Raw genomic sequence first — 21,147 nt, 5'->3', positions numbered from 1 at the left:
AATCCCGGGTTCCGCGCTGCGGCCTCTGCCCGCGGCGGGGCGGGCCGGGCCGGGCTGCGGCGGGGCGGGGCGGGCGGCGGAGTGGAGTGGGACGGGACAGGACGGGTCGGGACGGGACGAGACGCGGCGGTGCGGCCCGCTCCGCCCCGGTGGGGGCGGGGCTCCGCTGCGCGTCGGCCATTGGGGCCTGCGAGCAGCCGGGGGAGGCCGCGGGGTCAGAGGGGAGGGTGGGAAGGCTTTGCGCGGTGCACACGGCGCTGGCTGTCACCTGGCGCAGGGCTGCAGGTAGGTCACGGGCGGGCGGTCCGCGGGGCCCGTCCCAGCGCCTCCCGTCCCGCCCGGTGCCGCCTACGCCGAGGGGCGGCCGCCGAGCCCCGCAGGCCCGGCCGGGTGGGAGGCGGTTGCTACGGAGACGCTCTGTGCCCTCTCCCCGCCGCGGCGGCCGGCCCTCCCCGGCCCTCCCCGCCTCCTCCCCGCCGCGGCTGGCCTGCACCTCCCCGGCCCGCCCTCCCGCTCCCCTTCTCCGCACCGCACCCCCGCACCCTCCTCGGCCGGCCCCTTCGCCAGGCGCGGCTCCCGCAACCCGTTCCCTGTCCTCCCCTCCTTCCCCGGAGCTCCCCTCACGCTGTGCATCTGTTTTTGTCTTCCCGTTTCTGTAGATGGTACCCCAGGTAGACCTTCCCTCCCCACGCTGCGGGACAGCCCCGGCTGGTCGGTGAGCATCGTTATCCCTCAGTAGGTCGGGCGGAGCGGAGAGTGGAGTCCCGGAGGTGCTTGCCTGGGGCCAGTGCTCCGAGCAGAGTAGAGTCCAAACCCCCAAGAAGAAGCTTTAGAGTGAGTCAACATGCTCTTACAGCAGCAGACACCTCATCTGATCCCTGGCTTGTTGCAAGATGCAGACTGGGTTTTTCAGGAAAGCTCAGCTCCCTTTTAGCTCCCAGAAGGCTGCGTGCACAGGGGTGTGCGGGCAGCTGCGCGCGCTCACCGCAAGGCCAGACTGGCCAGCCTTGGTCCAGAAGCTGCGTAGCCGTGTTAGCACAACACTGTGCCCGGTTCACTGAGCCTCAGCAGCACTTTTTTTCCCTTGGTGCCTAAATGGCAGCTGAACTCTTCTAACAATCTGACCCAGTCCCCTTTTAAAATAGAAGGTAATGAAGGGTGGAGTTTGTTCAGCATGCTGAGCTCCGGCTCTGGGGATGGTCCAAGCAGCAGCTGGAGCAATTTCTTTCGTTGTTTTTGTAAAATATTTTAATGTACCCAATTTAAAAGCAAATAAATTGTCTTCACCACAAGATGCAGTCCTCCTCCTGGCCATTTTCACATTTATTCTTATACTGTATGGCTCAGAAATCCACCCAGGTCCCAGAACAGCATTAAACTTATAAGGCCCGATGCTGAGATGGACAGAATACCTGCAAACCTTGTTCCTGTCCATGGGGACTGGGCTTTAAATCTCCCCAAATCAATAACTTAAACAGCTCGGACTTCTGCAATTATGTTGATGGGAACATGAAAATCTGCGTCAAAGCATGACGCTACAATCCTGCACATTTGAGCTGATTGTTTTTTTGTTGATGTGGTGGGTTTTTTAATAGATTATGAAGCAAGCGATATAAGAAACAGGTCTTACAACTTGCTTTAAATATAAGTAAGTTTACTTCTCCTTTCACCCATGCCTTTCTCCAGACTTTTTTTATTGTTTTCTGATAAAATCTGCAAAAATAGGAATTGTATATGTTTTTCTCTTTTTAAAGTTTCAAGTGCAAATGTCTAAGCGCATGCTGTTTCAAATCTCCTGTTTCTTTTGTATGTTTTGAGTACTAAAGATCAGACCTGTCTTACTTCAAACCCAACTGATGGTTTTGTCTGACCTCAAGATTTTATTTGTGATGCTAACTGGGCACCTTTGTAACAGTCTTAGAGACTGTTGAAAAGAGCGGGCCTTTGAACTTTGGCAACTGAACTCGGAACTATGGAGTTCAGAGGAAGTTTAAAACAAATTAGCGGGGCAAAGGGTGAAAACACATGTTAACTGCTGCCCATTCTGCACGGTGTTCTCTGCATGAGACCTTGTTCTGTCGGTCCTGTATCTATCATTACTACCATGTCCATACACAATAAACACAAACGTACATGTTGTGCTTTAGTCCTCCTACCTGTAGTTCAGCAAGACTGAACCAGGTTAGTGTTTGGATAGGAGACCTTCCAGGAGAGTTTACCTGCTGTAGGAAGTAGTGTTCACTTACTGAGTGGTATTTTTCCAGTACTGAAGTCAGTCTTGAATTTTCTGGATCTGGGGATGAGCTGTAGAAATTCCAGTTTGAATGGAATAAAAGCAAATTCTTGAGCATTTTTGGTCATGATGGAGCTTTTGGCAGTTTACTGCAGAGTAGGAGAGTATCCTGGCCGAATTCCAACCTTGGTGATTACATTCAGCTGACTGAAAATGAGCAGTGGTGACTGCTGCATTTCACTGTTGGGCAAAGTGATTTCCCCACATGCGCTTAGATTTGTAAAGTGACTCAGGGTAAAGGAGAATGAAAGGGACTTACAGAAATGTCCCTTTAATCCTTATAGCTTGCTCTTGAAGGCCTTGTGAGGCTTGTCTGTTTGCTGACACATTCCTCTAAATGCCAGTGATCCAGCTGCTGGGGCATTGCTTGGAATGGCTGTACCACATCACAGGATGGTCTTCAGAACAGTGGTGCTTTTTATAATGCACATAAACCTTCCCACACATCGAGCAAGGAAACAAATAGAATAAGAGAAAAGGAAATAATACAAGGAAAAAAGTTTTCTTTGTTAGAAATTAAAATACTGTGACAGTGCTGTTCAGACTGATCTGCGGTTGGTGTTCTGTTTTCAAAAAGGTTGACAAACACTGATGTAAAATATAGAAGGAAACATGGAAGTGTATTTCCTGTTATAGATGTACCCCGATGTATAACAATATTTTTTTTCTCCCCAACTTTCCCTGCTTTAGTTTGTATCCAGATTTTCTTGCTCCTGTCTGAAATATGCCTTATAACTTTACAAGTTTTCAGAAGACCACTGTGTTTCACTGGGATAGGGATATTGCATCTGCTTCATAGCAGGAGGGTGTTATATGTATTACAGCTTAATTCTGTTCTACTTTAAACCTAGATAAAGAATGAAGACTGTCTGTACCATTTTGATTACCTCTTCTAGGGTTCAAAGAGAGAATCATTCCCCCTGGCCTTCATTTGCTAATGGCTCAGCTTGATCTAACTGGTATACAGATAAACTTGCTGTTAAACAAAAAGTCCGGTAGGAAGAACCATCTCAATGTCCAAAATTCCTTTGCCCCTGCTGGTATTGGTGGCTCTCTGTAACCATCTAAAAGCTGAACTACGCAAAGTCACGAGAGCTATTCACAAGAAGCTTGTGTGTGAATGGACAATGCTGCCATCTTCTTGAGAGATGAGACGAAGGACCCTTCACAATGACAGCTCCGCAAGTTCCAAATATGAGAGTCGTGCATACGGAGTTTCATGCTTTGTCTCCAGAGTGATCTTCGTTCTTGTTAAGCTAATTTCACCTCTTGTCACAAGTTTTGCTTTTGGGATTTAGACCATCATTAGCCACGGAACTCCTGTGTAAATCACTGTTTTCTTTCTCTTCCCCCCACCCACCCCTGCCCCCCCCGCCCCGATTTTACACAAAGACTGTTAATAGGACTGTTAGTGGAATAAGCAAAGCCAATATTCACAGGGTTTAACTTTGCACCAATAGCACCTTTTGCCCCAGAATGCCTTACAAACGCCATACAGCACGCATGTCCCAGTGCACAACTTGTCATGAGATTTCTGTTCACTTAGGCACCACCTTAGTGTTCCAAGCTGACTTTTAGGGACATTTCAGCACATAGCATCTCATACCGTAAGTCACACGCCACCCAGAGGTGCCTTTGAGGTCTGGGAGCTTTCTACGTGAATGTATTCAGAGCTAAAGAGACCATGCATGCATCCTGCGAGTTGATGCCGTCCACCTAACGGGACCATCCTGAAGTGACTGAGGGAATGGCAGAAGGAGGGCACGCAGGCGCTCCTCCTGTCCGGCTGTGGGTGCGACGCGTAGGTGTTTACTGCGATGAGCACCGCAAAACGTGGCTTGTGGCTGCGGAAGAGGCAAGTGTCCTTTGAGCTTCCCAGTGATTGTAGCTTTGCTGTTGCAGGTGCCTCTACTGAATTGCCAGTAACTGCCTGCTCTTTTTGTTACTTTCCCCCAGGAGGAAGGTATGCTGAGGGCTCGGATCCAAAGAGTTCAGGTTCCCCTGGGTGAGGCGCTGCGACCCAGCCAGCTCCCCCCATCCCGGCTGCCTCATATGTGGCAGCTGTCCCAGGGTGAGCAGTACAGGGATAGTAACTCTCGCGTTTGGGAGATAGAGCACCATCTCATGGTAAGGATGGTGGCAACAATAGACCATAGTCATGCCTGTTTGTGAAGTCATTTGAGATCCTTGAGGGACGGCAAAGGACTGTTATTTTGTTGAAGTCCATTAGCTCAGCCGCAGTAACTGTAGACGTATTGAACTTTTCCTTGTCGCTTACAGCTTGGTGGTGTTGAAGAACTGCTGCTTAAACTCGTGCCTGGTGATTAATCTGGTATGTGTAGACATTACCCCTGCTTTGTACTGTGCTCTGTTTATTCCCAGTCATTCTTTAATATGAATTTTTGTCTTTCAGGAGCAGTGGCTCTAGGAAGATGTCGTTGTATATTTTGTACAATAAATGATTCTCTCTCCACTGAAATGCAGCCACCTCTGAGGTGGAAGCAGTTAAACAACACACAGCAACATCACACAAGAGCTTAGGACAGGCAGTGAAGAGGAGTATTGTGTCCATGTGAAACATCAGGGGGAGTTCTAGGTAGGCAGAATGTAATTGCTCCAAGTGGAGTTTGGCCAGGATGCTGGAAATACTGCCCTAGCGATAGTGAAAAGTGTGGTGGGCTGGTGAATTATCAGAAATATGAAAGGCAGCACCCTCCCTAGCCCTGGGCAGGGGCAGGAGCTGAACTGTGGCTCAGAGGAAGCCAAAGGCCCACCACCGCTTTCTCTAACAGCGGTGCTTTCCTGTAGAGGTCTCCCATCCAACTGCTAGTACTACCAGTTTTTGCTTGTCTTCTGAGCTCATAGAAGATCACAGTTACAGGTCTCACAGCTGCAGAGAGTCAAATTGAGTGTCTAGGGATTTCAACAAGATGGAGCTGTCCTCCAGTCAGTTTTTTGCAGAGTGGGAGGGAGTTTCCAAGAGGCTTTCTCCTAGAACAACAACAACAACAAAAAAAAAAAAAAAAAAAAAAGCGCCTCCTGTTGTCTTTATGGGACATACATAACTAAATTGTTTAGTTGTTTTTTTAAATGCCTCTTCCAGCTGCAGTTATATGACTAACACCAAATCCTTGGTTATGTAGAGCTCACAGAGAGGAGTTTTACACACGTTTTAGTATAAGGTCTAGAAGCACAGAACAGCTAAAATTAGTCATCCATGTTGATTTGATTCTTTGTTGGAATCTTTGTGCATCTGAGTGGAAAGGAAGCATATTGATCAAAGAAAAAGGCCTGCAAGCTTAGAAACATAAAACTTGCTGTATGCATTGTCCATATGAGCATCCTTTAGCCAGACACAGAATTCTTGTGTGTGTTGGCCAGCATCTGCAAGCAGCAATAGATGTTTTCTGAACTGTCTGTGACTGAGAGGGATATTGGGAGCTCTTTAAAGCCTTGGCTTTTATGACAGTGTCTTGCCCCCCACCCCCTGAAAAGCACGTTGTTTCTACAGTAACTTTTTCCTATCATTTTAGTTCTCTGAACATGTCCCAGAAGGATCCCTGCCAGAAACAAGCCTGTGAAATACAGAAATGCTTGCAAGGTACCAAGTGTCATTTTGTCTTTTTGGTGTCTTGATTTTTGGTGGAATTTAATTCTTTTAACTTAACCCTGTTCTTTCACCTTGAGAAGGAAGAAAGCAAGCACATTGGCATCACCTGGTTGAAAAGCAAACTAAATTATAATGTCTGGTTTAAACAGAATTCCGTTGTGCTTGACTGTAAATAACGAGACACCATTAGTACAAAACGGAGTGTTTGTAGCAGTAATGTTGTGCTTATTTTCGTGTTCTCCATGCTGGTAGTGAGATCCCATGTGTAGTCTTGGGACTCCGGTGTAGGCGGGGAGAGCTAGACTTTGTAACAAGCTCTCTTACAGAGTGGGTAGTGTAGTCTTTGGACTCGGCTGTAGGCAGGAAGAGCTAGACATTGTAATGAGCTCTCTTGCAGAGTGGGTAGTGAGGGAAGTGGGTGAATTGTATGAGAAGACTGCAGCGCTTCTAGCCCCAGGAGTATTTTAAGAGCAGGTCAGGCATGCCTGTCAGGAATGGGTTGGGTATATGTGATCTGGCCTCAAGGTATGAAAGGGTCTCCCTCTGGAGACCTTTAACAGCTGGTTTTTTATTCGCCTAGCTAAACATTTATAGGGATGAGGGAGATTCTGTGATAATGCGTTTTGGGAGCCTGAGTTGGGGAGAGCAGGCTTGCTACTGGCAGAGGACTAATACTTTAAAAAAATTCCACTTGGTTCTTGGAAAAGGATTTGCCTTGTGGAATGCATAATGTAAAACACTCCTCTGTGCCAAGGCAGCTCAGCCATATGGAAAGTTCTTCCTAATTCACCTGGAGGAACCCATAGCCAGCATGCTCTGAGCTTCACTTGAGAATAACCCATGGTGTTAGTCCAGGAACAGTGAGGCAGGAGACTAGTGATGCCACAGCTGAAATTAGCCAGGCCAGTTCCACAGCAACTCATTTCTGCATTAATTTATTTGCAGACTACAAGCAGGTTAACTGAAATATATCAGGAAGGGAGGAGGAGGTCCTGCCGGGAAAGGAGAGGGGTGGCTCTGCAAGCTGCAGCAAATGTAGTAATTACAATCTGTGCAGGTAACACAACCTTGATGGCTGGGAAGGAGCATAGGAGGAAAACCATCTGGAAAAAAGTAGGGAAAAGTAGTAGTCAGTTATTGGTAGATGTCTGTCTTTCCCAGGATTGTTTTTTGGAAGCTGTGTTCAGCTCAAAGCAAAGGCTCAAACAACCCTTTCTACATGTCCCCGTTTGCCTAGAAAATACCTTTTACTGTCTCCATGGTTTGGAGCATTCTCCCATGAAGGGCTGCTTTCTCTCCCTGTAGTAACTGCACTTAAAAGCTAACGTTTGACCTTGTTTTGGTCCCATCTGTGAAATGTTCTTTTTATAACATTCATGGAGGTTATTCCAAGTGTTTTACTTGCGTACAGCTTTGATCTGAATGGTTATATGTTAGCAAAGAAGCCCTTTGACTGCTACATGCAAACTCCACTGCCCGCTGCTTCTCTAGCTACCGTTTCGGAGTGCTGCTGTTGGTCATGTGTGATTGTGCTGTGCAGTTGTCCAAGTTGCACAGATGAAGCAGCGGAATTGACAGCGAAGCAATTTTTCCCTGTAAGAATTAGTGCAATAGAGGATGTATACGGAGCCTGACAAATGGGCAGCGTCAGTGCACACAATGCGGAGGACGGAGGGCGGAAGGCAGGACCTTTGGGAGACGCTGCCTTTTAAAAGGCTGGGTTTGGAGTGGGTCATTGTTCCAAAAGATCTTGCCTGCTTCCTCTGTGAGACTGAATGCCCCCTGTAAAGCTCTTTTGTGTTTTGCTATCCATTGCATGACTAACCATTGTGCTTTTCAGGAATGCATCCCCGACAGATAGCCGGGTGTGCCTGTATGTAGCCATAGTTTTAGAAAGCAACCTGCACAGACAGAGGAACAGTTAGGAGAGCCTTGGAGCACCCATCATCTGCAGGTTATGGCACAGAGAGACTAGTTCTCCTCTCCAAGGGCCTGCCATGCCTCCTAGGCTGCCACTTTGCACAAAGCAGTAACATCACCATAACCTTTTTCTCAGGGGTTATCTCTGTGCTTGCGTTACAGGTCACTCACCAATCCAGTCAAGGAATTCATAGCCCAGTGATTAGAGCGGGCTGGCTTACTCTTTAACTGGAGGGCATTCACTGCTGCTTTCCAGCTCTCCAGTGGGTGCTGTTTGGCTCACATTGGGTTGCTGTTGCTTTAGCAGGTGGGGGGGGGTGGGGGTGTGAGTGGAGCTGTGTAGTGGTTGTGTAGCTCATCCAAAGCAGAGCAAGTAGCTCTGCACACCCTGTGCTTCTACGCAGACAGGCAGGTAGTTATTAATTCAAGCCACAGGCTCAGTCTGCTCACAGGGCTTCTCTCTGAGAGCCTGGTGGCCAGCACCTGTAAAGCACAGTGGGCTTTGCCACCTCAGCTGATAGTGGCAGCTAGCAAAGCGCTAGGGCAGAAAGGATGCTGGACAAATCACCAGTGTCCTGCAGCGCCTGAACCTGGTGGTGGAGTGAAATCTCTCCGAGCCTGAAGCAAAGGCAATACGGAGAAAGTACAGAGGTGGATGTAGCTGTCACAAGCTGACAGAAGATGACACAAGTCCAGTCATCCCAGGTTGGACTAGGAGCTTGTTTAGCCCCATGTCCCAGCTCTGGCAGTGTCCAGGAGGAGAAGCCCAGGAAGGAAAGTGAGAGGAGGTCAAATAACAGTTGTGTGGCTAAAGGACCTCCTGCACTAGGGCTGGGGCCTTTGTGTGGAAGGTGGTTACGTCACTGGCTCTGTGCAGTCAGATTCAGGCACTCCTGCTAGCGGGCTGCCTGCTTCAGTCAGGCTGCAAAGGTACAGCTTGCCCACAACAGGCCTCAGGTAGGAGGTGGGCAGTCATGCTCCTCACCCCCTCCGTTTACAAACCACAATGCTGAAGGGTGCACGTGTCCCTGTTTATACCAAGTCCTCTTTGGATGCTCTTCCATTTACACCCAGCTGTAAACCTTACAGTGACACAGCAGATGGGTTGAAGACCATGGATGACAAGATCCAGCTTAAAAACACACAGGCTAAAGAAAGAACTGAAGGGCAGCAACAAGGGAAGCCTCGTTCTTACTGTAGTGAGGTGTGATGGCTACAAAACTGGGCGACTAAAGACGCTCCCGTCCACAAGAGCAAAGCTGCCTTTGCATGGCTTTAGGTAGCTGAAACTAAAGAAAGATTTTTGTAGAGCAGAGAAAGCGATGAAATGCTTGTAAGCAGCTCTTGCTTTTCAGAGATACACGCTGCCCAGCAGCTGAAGGGCTGGGCTGGATGTGTCACCTACGGGGACAAAACCTGTTCCCCTCTGCAGACTTAGTGTCTCCTTTTTGTTTTCCAGTGAACAACTACATGGAGTCTAAGTGTGAAGCCATGCTTCAGGAAATGCGGAAGTGCTGTGCCCGGTACCCCAAGGGCAGATCCATCTGTTGTTCAGGGTTTGAGAAAGAAGAAAGGGAGAGAGAAAAGTTTAAGGCGACTTCAGAAGGAATTCCCCAACCACCTCAGTAACACAATGCAGCTCCAGCAGGTGCCGGAGCACAGACTCACCTGCAGAGCTCGTGTGTGTTTTTTCAAGCCTTTCTTAGACTTTCAGGAAAGCCAGATTGCTCCTAGAACACACCATCCGGCACACCAAAAAGTATAATGCAGTACCAACAGATGGCCTGGTTACAGACTATTTTCAGTACCAAAATATCATGTACTTTGTCTTTGCATTGCAACTGTGTCTGTGAAAAGTCAACTTGATGTTTTTAGAATGCTTACCTTACTCTAATCCATCCTTGCTCTCAAAACGGAGAACTGGAACCAAGTTTTTCTGGCTTCTGGAGCAAGAGGTACAGGAAATGAGCTCAGAAGAGTGAGTGAATTTAAGCGTGACACATGAAACAAGCCCATCTTGACACAGCAAAGGTATTGCTGCCATTGTGCAGTAGTTCCAGACAACATTTGCCTGTCCAGTGGTTCAAGCTCAAGAATGGGAATCAGGTCTGGGGGTTGTTCCTAGGTCTTGTATAGATCATGAGTGACTACAAGTCACTTTGCCTAAGTGCCTCACTTTCCCACTGGACAGTCTTTTGGTTACTTTGTATTTGAATTGCCTACACGCTGCTATTTGCATGACAAAGATGTTACAGGAACATTATTTCAGGGATTACTACAGGAATAGGATGTTTTTTAAAAAAGCAATATTCATTTGAAAGATCTGACTGTTGATACAAAATTTATAAATTTATGTATAATTGAACACCTTTAAGCAATATGTTATGAACCCAGCGTAGTCCATCCTGCTGGTACCCAGAGGCCTGTCACAAAGCCCTGGGCTAGATCCAAGGAACTGATTTAGGTGCTGCTTACTGAACAAGCAGTTGTAGCACTTGCTTTCAACGTGGCATTCCAGATTCACTCACAAGCCGGCTGTGTCTGGACCCCAGGGAGAGATGGCTTTTCAGAAGCTCTCACTCATGCAGCAGAATTTCCTGTGACCTGTAGGAAGAGCTTGGTAGACAGGTTCCTGCATCACCCTTCAGAGCTGCCTAAGTCTCTCTGTCCCCTGTAGCAGGAGTCCAGGCACCCAAGTATCAGACTTCAAACCCACTAGGCTCCTAACTCTGTCATTAGATCTAGCCGTAAAGGACTTTTGTGCTGTGATCAAGTACAACTTATGAAATACAGCTTCTATAAACAGACCACTGTAGTCTAGGCACAATAGTTGAGTGTATTGAAGCCTAGAAGAGCAAACCATCTGTATTCACTGCTCTGAAATACCATGATACAAAATAAATGACTGGAACAAATTGTAGTCTCAGTTTGGTTGTTTATTGAGAATACAACATAGTTGCAAGCTGGGCAGCTTGGCTGCCATTCAGTCCCAAGCTACATGTGATATCACATTTAAAATAGAAGCTGCTTGATTATTTTTGTAACTGGGACTCAAGATCAGAATAATTCAGGGCTAGCCTTCCCCTCCCCCCCCCCAAAATAACCTTAAGACAAAATAGGGGGTTTAATATTTCCGAAGTAAGGGAAAGTGATGACAATGTGAAGCAGCTCAAACACTTGGCAAGGAGCTCATTCTTCCCTTTTGCCCTGTCTGAGCAGAGGCAGCGGAAAGTCACTAACAGATGATAAAAAAGAACTATTTACATTTCTGTTGTGCCTATTAAAAAGAAAAGCCTCGCCTCCATGCCCATTTCTAGTCAGGTGGAGCAAACTTGCTCAGCAGGGAGGCTCTAAAGCCAGCCTGACAACAGAATCGCCCCCTGCCCCAGAACCACCCCACCTATTGGGAACATAGGTGCCAGGATCATCAAGGAGAGGGATTAAGGCAGCCCACGGTTACCTGCAGAGAAAGAAGGCTGGTGGTGGCCTCACGGTGTCATTTAGGTTGGAAAAGACCTTTAAGCTCACCAGGTCCAACCATTAACCCAGCACTGCCAAGTCCATCACCAAACCATGTCCTTAAGCACCACATCTGCATGTCTTTGAAATACCTGCAGGGACAGTGACTCCACCACTTCCCTGGGCAGCCTGTTCCAATGCTTGACCACCCTTTCCGTAAAGAAATTTTTCCTAATACCCAATCTAAACTTCCCCTGGTGCAACTTGAGGCCATTTTTTCTTGTCCTATCGCTTGTTACTTGCGAGAAGAGACCAACACCCGCATCGCTGCAACTTTCTTTCAGGTAGTTGTAGAGAGTAACAAGGTGCCCCCTGAGCCTCCTTTTCTCCGGGCTAAACACCCCCAGATCCCCCAGCTACTCCCCATCAGACTTGTGCTCCAGACCGTTCCCCAGCTCCGTTGCCCGTCTCTGGACACGCTCCAGCACCTCAGTGTCTTTTTTGTAGCGAGGGGCCCAAAATTGAACACAGGATTCCAAGTGCCACCTCACCAGTGCCGAGTACAGGAAGACCATCACTTCCCTTGTCCTGCTGGCCACACTGTTTCTGATCCAAGCCAGGATGCTATGGGTCTTCTTGGCCACCTGGGCACACACCTAGGTTCATGCTACTGGAGTGGCGGTAGCTGCTCCTGTGAGTCAAACGCAACACACAGGGTAAGACATAACCACGCGGGTTCCCAAGAAGTTAATAGACCTCACACAAAAGCTATTTAGAGCAAAACTGTTTAATAAAAATATCACTTCAACAAGCATTTACATACAATATATAAAAACACTTTAAAAGCCTAGTGTGTTTTAAATCTTGTCATACTAGAACAGATGCCAGAAGTTGTTGAAACGAGACCAAAAGGAGCAGGGATGGGGAAGGGGGGGGTAACACCTCATCCCGGTACCTGCAACAATGAAAATGCATACCCACAGAGGTTGATTCAGCATCAAAGCTTCCAGTGTGGGCCCACAGCATCAAAAGTTGCCAGCCACCAGCCCAACAGTGGCACAGCAGAAAGATTTGCCAGATCCTGATGTCCTTGTCCATTTCCTGCCTGCATTCATATCAAACTCAATGTAAATTTGTCACTTACTGCCCCTTCCAGCAGCAACTGAGGCGCTTTAGCTCCCTCTCTGGCCCATTTCTCTCCATAGCAGCAAGTCGGGACCCTGCGGAGCAGAACCCAGGACACCCTTCCCTGGGGCTGGGCAGAAATAGTGACTTATTTGAGCCTGAAAAAAATCCCTAAGGTCTGTTAATGATTTATTTTGAACTTTGTCTTTGGAGAAAGCTTTGTGGAGATTAGTGCATCTCAGAAGAAGTTGTGTTAGGCAACACACCAGGCAGAGAGGCAGCAACGCTGTTTTCCTACAGGAAGAAATATCCTGCAATACAAACGTATCAATTCATGCACTTTCAGTCTTGCAGGGTTACTACCAAAAAAAAAAATATCCCAAAACCACCACCACCACCTGTCACTCCCAAACACCAATTCAGTGAAGACCTATTGCTGGATCACATCACTCCTGCAGTCCTGGATGGCTTTTAGGAAGACCACCATTAAAACTACGTGAGCCCAGCGGCTCCATCGTTCTCCTTGGCCATGGATGGCAGGACAGGCACAAATATAAGTTCTGTTTCCTGGTCACCTGCAGCCTCTTTTCAGATCCCAAAGGTGAGAAAACTTCAGCTACATCAATGTGTGGCTACACTGACGCTTCAATCGACAGAGCTGAAACAAAATAAACAGTGGCAAGTGCTCATCCCAAAACCTCTGGTAGAAAACCCCACCGCTCCAGCTCTTCCAGCAGCCCTCGGGGGAAGATCCCCATTTCTAGCCGTACTGAGAGCAGCAGCAGATGATCAGAAAGGCATTACCCAGCACTGCAGATGGGGTGCAGCCACTGAAGCAGGTGCTGCGTCCCAGTCAGCTGTGCGTGTCGTTGCTCCTGAGCAGTTTCCCACTGAAGGATGGGCTGAGTCCCACATAAAAAAAACATTCTTGGCAAGAACTCCTACATGTACCTGCTGGGGGACATCACTGCATCATCATGCAAGTCCCCACACTCTAGAAAGTGGTAATGCCAGCCCAGCACAGCCAATGCAGAACACCTCTAAGGGACTTTTTGTTTTCTTTTTTGTAATATTCTCTTGTAGGTTAAGAGTTCTGCTCTGCACACAGCTGTACTGGGACAGACTGTTCAAAAGCAGCTGAGCTCTGCATCTGGGCTGCCTCACCACCTGCAGGAAAAGAGCCACGGAATTAAGCAAGCAGCATTTTTTGTGGAAATGGTAAATACAAGGAGGGAACATAACCAAGGCAGAAAGTACGGAAATGAGCCACTCCCACAAGATCACAACCCGGTTTTCCCAACAGTTTTGTCATTTCAGTTGCTTGCAGAGGCCAGGGAGATGGAGTCTGTGCTCTGCAGGGGCAGGTAAAGGACTGCAGTCCAGATCTGACATCCTCCCCTGCCACCATTCCAGCAGAGCTGGCAACAGGGACCCTAGATCAGTACAACGTATCCTAACCAGGGATGCATTTCCTGACTACAATCCCATCCCACACGTTACAGCTCTTAGAGCGTCACCAACACCAAAGTGGCCAGAGAAGGTCATGGTAGACCTAGAAACACCAGTCTGAGGCCCAAGGTGATTTACAGTATGTGGCGCAGCTGAAATGCACACCAGAGCCAGCTAGCCTGACAGACAGGTCACGCACTCTGGAAGCCCGCCCACCACAAGAGAGCATCTCAGCACATTCCAAAGGCTGAGCAGTCGGCTAGCAAGCCAGAGAGGTGCTCTACAGGGCAGGAAGCTTGGTGACTTTCAGAACACATGATGAGGAAAAGGCCTGGAGAGTCACCCACAGTGCTCAGTTTCCATCAGAAATGCCAGTGCCGCAGTTCCAGTAAGGGTTATAAATAACAGCAGACAAGAAGCCAAACAGCCATCTACGTGCAATGCAATTGCAGCGGTAGGGCAGGAAAAACCCCAGCACCGCATAGAGCATGAACTTGCTCCTTATCCACCTGCCCTGGACACAGCCCAGGCTGTCCCCTGACACTTCTGCATCCTCCCCAGAACAGCCAAGCACGTTTTGGATTGACCACACCATCTCTTGCAGAAGGAAGAACAGGCATTCCAGGTACCAGGGCAGAAGAAGTGCAAGCTAAATAGCAGTGAACAGCTGACAGTTGTTGTACACACATACTGGCAGACAAATGTACATGTAAGAGCCCTGAGCACCTGGGAAGAAGCGCATTTAAGAGATTTCTCTGCCACTACATGTTTATAAGGCTACAGTTTATCAGAAAATTTAGGACTGGGCATATCTGGCAGGGAAAGGAATCACAATGATACACCAGGAGTCATAAGCTTTCAGACTGATCCCAGCACCCCAACAGCCCAGCCAGAGGAAAAGGTTGGAAATCAGAAGCAGTGTTGTAAGAAATAAGGGCTGGAACCTGTGAGAAAGGACTGAGCCTATTGGCAACATCCTTTGACTTCGAAGTGAGAGAGAACAGCAGTAGAGGAGGGCAAGGGAGACTGGGCACGAAGGGAGAGTTGAGCGCAGTTTCTAGGACACCATTCCAAGCAGGAATCCTCCAGCAAACCCTCCAGTCAGGATAACATTCTTCTTCAGAAATATGATCACCTAAGGAAGGGAAGAGAAGAGCCAACAGTGTTCAACAACAATAGATCACTCACACACCCTCCCCGTAACAAGACATCCCTCAGACTGTTCTCCAAGGTGGCTGATGCTTGGAGAGAGACCACTGTCCAGGTCTGGGAAAGTATCCTACTCAACGACCTCGCCTCCCTAATTTCCCCACTGTGTGTACAGCTCCTGAACTGGTCCAGTCCCAGTGCAGCTCAGATCCTCAGAGAACTACATGCTCCAGGGCTCTCTCACAATCAGCACAGTCTGACAGAAGGGGCTGCTGACTGTGCATGCCAGACCAGGGTACAGCAGAGTCCAGGGTAACTAGGCCCCCTGCTACCAGATCTGCTTAGCTATCCTTATCAGACTGAAGAGACACTTCTCCCCCCACTGCAGCACATTTTCTTCCCATCCCAAGGAATTTGCAGCAACACACTGTGAGCTGGTGTCATGCCTAGAAGCCGCCTTGGCTGTCTCACATATGCACAGACAGAATCATAGAATCGTTTAGGTTGGAAAAGACCTTTAAGCTCATCAGGTCCAACCATTAACCCAGCACTGCCAAGTCCATCACCAAACCATGTCCTTAAGCACCACATCTGCATGTCTTTGAAATACCTGCAGGGACAGTGACTCCACCACTTCCCTGGGCAGCCTGTTCCAATGCTTGACCACCCTTTCCGTAAAGAAATTTTTCCTAATACCCAATCTAAACTTCCCCTGGTGCAACTTGAGGCCATTTTTTCTTGTCCTATCGCTTGTTACTTGCGAGAAGAGACCAACACCCACATCGCTGCAACTTTCTTTCAGGTAGTTGTAGAGAGTAACAAGGTGCCCCCTGAGCCTCCTTTTCTCCAGGCTCAACACCCCCAGATCCCCCAGCTACTCCCCATCAGACTTGTGCTCCAGACCGTTCCCCAGCCCCGTTGCCCCTCTCTGGACACACTCCAGCACCTCAGTGTCTTTTTTGTAGCGAGGGGCCCAAAATTGAACACAGGATTCCACGTGCCACCTCACCAGTGCCAAGTACAGGAAGACCATCACTTCCCTTGTCCTGCTGGCCACACTGTTTCTGATCCAAGCCGGGATGCTGTTGGCCTCCTGGGCCACCTGGGCACACTGCCAGCTCATATACAGCCAGTTATCGACCAATACGCCCAGGTCCTTTCCCACTGGGCAGCTTTCCAGCTACTCTTCTCCAAGCCTGCAGCGCTGCCTGGGGCTGCTGTGCCCCACGGGCAGGGCCCGGCACGGAGCCGGGTTGAACCTCACACAGCCGGCCTGGGCCCCTCGCCCGGCCTGCCCAGACCCCCGGCAGGGCCTCCTGCCCCCCTGCAGGGCAGCACTGCCCCAGCCTGGTGTCCTCCGCAGACCGGCTGGGGGTGCGCTCAGTGCCCTCATCCAGGTCATTGATAAAGATATCAAACAGGGCCGGCCCCAGTTCTGAGCCCCGGGGAACACCACCTGTGACCGGCTGGATTTAACTCCATTTACTACCACCCTCTGGGCTCAGTCATCCCGCCGTTTTTTTACCAGTGAGGAGTACACCTGTCCAAGCCATGAGTAGCCAGTTTCTCCAAGAGAACACTGTGGGAAATGGTGTCAAAGGCTTTACTAAAGTCTAGGCAGACAACATCCGCAGCCTTTGCCATCTCTCCAGTCTTGCTGTCATGCAAGCATTCCTTCCTTGTATTTGCACAATAGAAGATCCGTAAGAGTCCAGGAGTAAATCCTGTCTCCTGCTGTCCCTCCAGCTAAGCACCTGCACACGCCCTGGGAGAGTTGTCTCACCTCATCCACTCTGCTTTTCACTTCTGGAGACATTTTGTTACCACTGCTGTGAAATTTCAGCTGCTGCTTGGCTTTGTTCACGTCCCGTTCTACTAGCTTCCAGTCCACTTTGATGTATCCCGTGTGGTTTGCAATCTAGAGTTTTGAGGGGTGGAAAGAAAGTTCCTGGAGTAAAGTCCTGCATGACCATGGCTAAATAGACCCCCTTCCCGACCTACCTTCCCTGACCACAGCCACTGGTCCAGTGGGCTGAGAGGATGAGCACACTAGCTTAAAAACTGGACAAAGGACCACCCCTGTAGCTGTATTAACTGTCCTGCAACATCTGTCTCCCACAGTAATCCCCTAACAGCAGGGAACACGTTGGAGCTTAGCCTGTTTCAGCCTCTATTCTCTAATATATTAAAGTTGGCATCACCTCCCACTCACAACTGCCATGTATATTGCTGGGACTCTCTGCAGCATTCCTGCTGCTGTGGGTGGACACAGCTATTAATAGCCTGTTCCTCTCTAAATATTTTATCTGGTCAGGATGATTCAGCTGTGAAACTCTCCCTGCTGAGAGCATGCTTCTGGCTTTCAGCAGAACAAACAGAGACAGAAGAGTGGGGAGAACGAGTTACACACAAGACAACACCTGAAAAGCAAACAAGACTGCTGGGCAAGGCCTGAGAGCTGTTCTGCCTCCTGCAGGATGTACCTGCTAGACGTCTACAACTGAGCAGCTCCCCTCAGTGCCAAGGTTCTTGCAAACCAGGAGAAATGGCTGAGGAGAGAGATCTCGGTTCTTCTTCGCTTTCCCAATGCTCTCCCCTATCCATGCTGACCTGACTCCTCAAGTAGCCAGGTTGACAGAAAGCATATTATAGACACGGACAAATCCCTCTTGACATCCAGGGCTGTTCCTACAGGGACATCATCTCTACAGGCATAGGACTCAGTACCCAGTTCTGACCAGACAGTCCTGCAGTAGCTGAAGGCTGCCTCCTGCTTTACTCTGGTACCCCTGCAATAACAGCCCCCACGTACCTTTGGCCTGGCCTTTGTTAGCAGACCCTAAGCGGAGAGAACCTTTTGGCAATCCTTAAGTTTACACACACTGACCCTATTTTGCTGCTGCATCTATGCACCCTGGGGAACACACACCCTTGACATCCACAGCCACACAAGGCTCCTGGCAGAGCGGGGAACTGGCCCCACACGTCCCAGCAGGTAATGATCACTAGACAGCCCTTCGTCCCCCACAGCACAGTTCTCTGAAAAGCTTGCCCGCTGTTCATACACACCTGAAGTAGGAAAAAGCCACCTCCCACTGCTGTCGCTGCCAGCTTTCCAACTTTCTGGAAGATGAATCCAGTACACCTACAAATCAACAAGGATCCAGTCAGGAGAACGAGATGCCAAACACACACTCCTCAGCATGCTTCCCACAGGCAAGGCTGCCTTTGACAGTAATTACCCAAGACTTGGAGACAGCCTGACGAACAGCAGAAGAAACCCACATGCAACCAGAGAGAAAGAACCTGCACTCAGCCAAAAATGACACTTTATAGCTTTTTACTTCTCACTATCACATTTCAGCCTTTTGCAGTTTTGATTCTTATCTCTTCAATGTCAATCTTCTCCCAAAAGAATAATGGGAAACTCATGATTTCACCAAAAGCAACAAGTGATTTTAGTTTTTTTTAAAAAAAAACCCAACTGATATCATCTCTGAAGGGAAATTAGGCAGCACATCTGCTGCTGCTTCATGATAGCGCACAGGGAGCAGATCACAAGGCAAGCCTCTTGGTTCCCCAAACTTTTCCTTCTTGTTTCTCAGAAGAGAAACACTGAAACAAGCAGACAAGGGTGGTCTAAAGCTACACTGGTCTCCAAATTGGGTTACATGCTCTCAATGTGAAAGACATCATTGCAGCCACCAGAACTCAAGCAAGCGCCAGGCCATTGCTCAGTCATGCAGAAAAGGGCTAGTGTATTGTACCTCCCAAACCAGACTTTACTTTGACCACAGTTTCCTTATCCACATGGCAAAACAACACAGCAACTTGCTTTTACCCATTTCTGAATACATACACATAGTGAAGATACGAGAGAGGTGGACAGCTCGTATTTCTATCAGAAAATGAAGGTCCGTCATACACTTTTAAATGGTCACACCTGTGCCAGATGAAGATGACTGGCACAGCAAGAAGCAAAGCAATGTGATTACACCGAGTTTTCAGCTCAAACAACGCTGCTCTGGGAATGAAGTTGCAAATAAAGCCACAGGCCACCAGCTCCAAGCTGGTGCTTGCTACAAGTGACACAAAACCCCAGGAACCATATCCACAGGTGCAGCAAGCCACCTCCACGGAGGGCTTTTGTGCAGACTTCTAAAGCACATCCATCTCCAGGGAGGAAGGTATCCTTGTTCCAAGAGACTCTATTTGCCTGTCCTATAATCAACACTACCACTTTACACCAGAAGTTAGAAGAGAATTATCTTACCTCAAAAATTAAAGACTGATGCCATTTTTTTTCCCTAGCAGATAGTCTTAGTTCTAACAGTTCCAGTTTAGTGACAGCTTTTAAGACTTCCCACAGTTCAGCAGACCACACCAGGGCACAGTGGGACGAGCAAGCTGGACACCTGCCTCCTCTGAAAGATTGCCAGATGATCACCCTGCACCTGTCAGCATGTTCCCGAAAGCCTGGCTAGTGCCTACAGGCATCCTGCCCGCCACGAGCAACAGCAACCCCAGCACATCTTACCATCCCGTGACCCCTCCGATCACCAGCTGTGTGGCCACATTGTACTTCTCAGCGCTCGACCCCGAGCTGGGGGCGAAGACCTTGCGCCACCAGGGCCGGTTCTTGGTGTACTCCGCCAGGTCCAGCACGTTCAACAAGTCCTCCTTCGCACCTGCGGGCACCCGGAGAGGCTCAGTGCCGGGCCTGCTCGCCCCCCGCCCCCCGACAGCCGCCCCGGGCCTCCCCAGGGACACGGAACCCACCAAGCCACCCAGCCCACGGGGCCTGGCGCCCGCTGCCCCTGCGCCTTTGGGAACCCTCAGGCCCCACGCCCTCCCCCCTCGGGCCTCGGATCCCCCCCGGACCACAGACCCCCTCGGACCCCGTCCCCGGGACGCCCACCCCCCTCGGTGCTCGCGGAAGGGCGCGGGCCGAGCAACCGTGTCCCGGGAGCCGCCCCCAGAGCGCCCTGCGGGCCCTCAGGCGGCGCCGAGCCCCGGTACCGGCCGCCGCGCCCTGTCAATGGAAACGCTCCCTGCCGGGGAGGCCGAGCTGGGGCCGCCAGGGACCCGCCGCCGGGGGCGGGGGGAATGGGAGGACCCCCGCCGCCATGCCCGCCCGGCCCGGCCCGGCCCGGCCCACCTCCGCCCGGCCCCGCCATGGCGCCACAGGGCTCCGCTCGCCGCCGCCGCTACGTGACCGCGCCCCGGCGCGTCACCGAGCTGAGGGACGCGGCCGGCACGCGGCGCCGTGGGGCGGGGCCGCGCAGGCGCGTGGGGCGCAGCGGCCGCGAGCGCGCGGGGCGGGGTCGCCGTGGCACCGGCTGCGCCGCCGGTCGCGTCCGTCCGAGCGCCCCGCGGGGGGGACCGTCGCCTCTGTCACTGCCGCGGCGCGGCCCGCTCGGCCCCCCGCCGCTGTCCCCCAGGGCAGGGTCCCGCGGTGCCCAGGGCGGGGGCAGAGGCCGCTCCCCGGGTGTCTTAGCGCCCGCGGCCGCTCGCTGCCTCCGCCACGGCGGCTCTTGCCCGGCTGCGAGCGGCCGCGGCGGCGCCTCTTGCCGGTCGCTACCGCCCCGGCCGAGCCGGGCCGGGCCGCCGGGGCCTCGCCCGCCGGGGGTCACGCAGGCGAGCGGGGCCGGTGGGGGGCGCGGCCCGGGGCTCGGGTGGGAAGCGGGGCGGAGGGGCTGCGGCCGGCGCCCCCCCGGCTGTGCCCTGCGGCGCCCCCGAGCTGGGCTGGGCAGCGCGGCGGGGACACGGTGTGCTGCCGCCTCCGCCAGCCTCCCGCGTCTGGGCCGGTAGGCGCTTGAGCTGCTGCAGAACAAGAGCCACCTGCTTCCCACCTGGGGACGTGGCTGCTCAGGGAGTGGCAAAGCTGGGAAACCTGAGATACAACAGGTTAAAAAAAATAGAATTAATAATAATAAAAATAAAATTATTTATATAGATATATAGAAGATCCTCCTGGAGAGATTGTAAGCAAAGGAGGAGCAGGCTTGACCCTCCTGTGGGGCTAACTAAACCAGTGCATGAGTGGGAGCAGGTGATGGGTGGTGGAACAGGCAACGTTCTGGGAACCAGGGCAGCACTGCGCGATGGCCAGGACATCCCTCACAAACAGCCCGGTGGCCAG

At 50.6% G+C, this 21,147-nt stretch overlaps 3 protein-coding genes across 9 annotated transcripts; 2 read left to right on the top strand and 1 right to left on the bottom strand.

Annotated features, from left to right (window-relative positions):
- Positions 1-162: 162 nt before the first annotated feature.
- CMC4 (C-X9-C motif containing 4) lies at positions 163-10,738 on the top strand. 5 transcript variants are annotated; one of them, XR_008735207.1, is made up of 5 exons: positions 197-285; positions 660-834; positions 3,190-4,364; positions 4,574-4,625; positions 4,707-4,789. XR_008735207.1 is itself a non-coding variant. In XM_055727272.1 (4 exons), exons 2-4 carry the CDS (start codon positions 660-662, stop codon positions 9,450-9,452), a joined length of 294 nt encoding a protein of 97 aa, XP_055583247.1. In that variant the 5' UTR covers positions 163-285; the 3' UTR covers positions 9,453-10,738. The 5 variants fall into 5 exon arrangements, 3 of the variants coding, with proteins under 3 accessions (XP_055583247.1, XP_014136067.1, XP_027662317.1); XM_055727272.1 differs by lacking the exons at positions 3,190-4,364; positions 4,574-4,625; positions 4,707-4,789 and adding exons at positions 5,827-5,894; positions 9,283-10,738 and having other exon boundaries at positions 163-285; positions 660-715; XR_008735206.1 differs by lacking the exon at positions 4,707-4,789 and adding an exon at positions 9,283-9,389 and having other exon boundaries at positions 3,190-4,625.
- On the top strand, positions 4,020-9,389 carry MTCP1 (mature T cell proliferation 1). Of its 3 annotated transcripts, XR_008735205.1 has the most exons (5): positions 4,020-4,148; positions 4,250-4,420; positions 4,574-4,625; positions 5,827-5,894; positions 9,283-9,389. XR_008735205.1 is itself a non-coding variant. In XM_027806515.2 (4 exons), exons 1-3 carry the CDS (start codon positions 4,041-4,043, stop codon positions 4,619-4,621), a joined length of 327 nt encoding a protein of 108 aa, XP_027662316.1. In that variant the 5' UTR covers positions 4,020-4,040; the 3' UTR covers positions 4,622-4,625; positions 9,283-9,389. The 3 variants fall into 3 exon arrangements, 2 of the variants coding, with proteins under 2 accessions (XP_027662316.1, XP_055583246.1); XM_027806515.2 differs by lacking the exon at positions 5,827-5,894; XM_055727271.1 differs by lacking the exons at positions 5,827-5,894; positions 9,283-9,389 and adding an exon at positions 4,707-4,845.
- Positions 10,739-12,053: 1,315 nt separating the features above from the next.
- Positions 12,054-20,307, bottom strand: FUNDC2 (FUN14 domain containing 2). Its single transcript, XM_055727269.1, has 5 exons — positions 20,164-20,307; positions 19,543-19,693; positions 18,075-18,150; positions 16,789-16,923; positions 12,054-14,991 (listed from the first exon to the last, which is right to left on the bottom strand). The coding sequence occupies exons 1-5, from the start codon at positions 20,180-20,182 to the stop codon at positions 14,914-14,916; spliced, it is 459 nt and encodes a 152-aa protein (XP_055583244.1). The 5' UTR covers positions 20,183-20,307; the 3' UTR covers positions 12,054-14,913.
- Positions 20,308-21,147: the final 840 nt, after the last annotated feature.

The sequence above is a fragment of the Falco cherrug genome, chromosome 15, assembly GCF_023634085.1.
Source record: "Falco cherrug isolate bFalChe1 chromosome 15, bFalChe1.pri, whole genome shotgun sequence".
Taxonomy (NCBI): domain Eukaryota; kingdom Metazoa; phylum Chordata; class Aves; order Falconiformes; family Falconidae; genus Falco; species Falco cherrug.
Note: the sequence above shows the minus strand (reverse complement) of the source record. Positions and strands in the feature narration are given on the sequence as shown.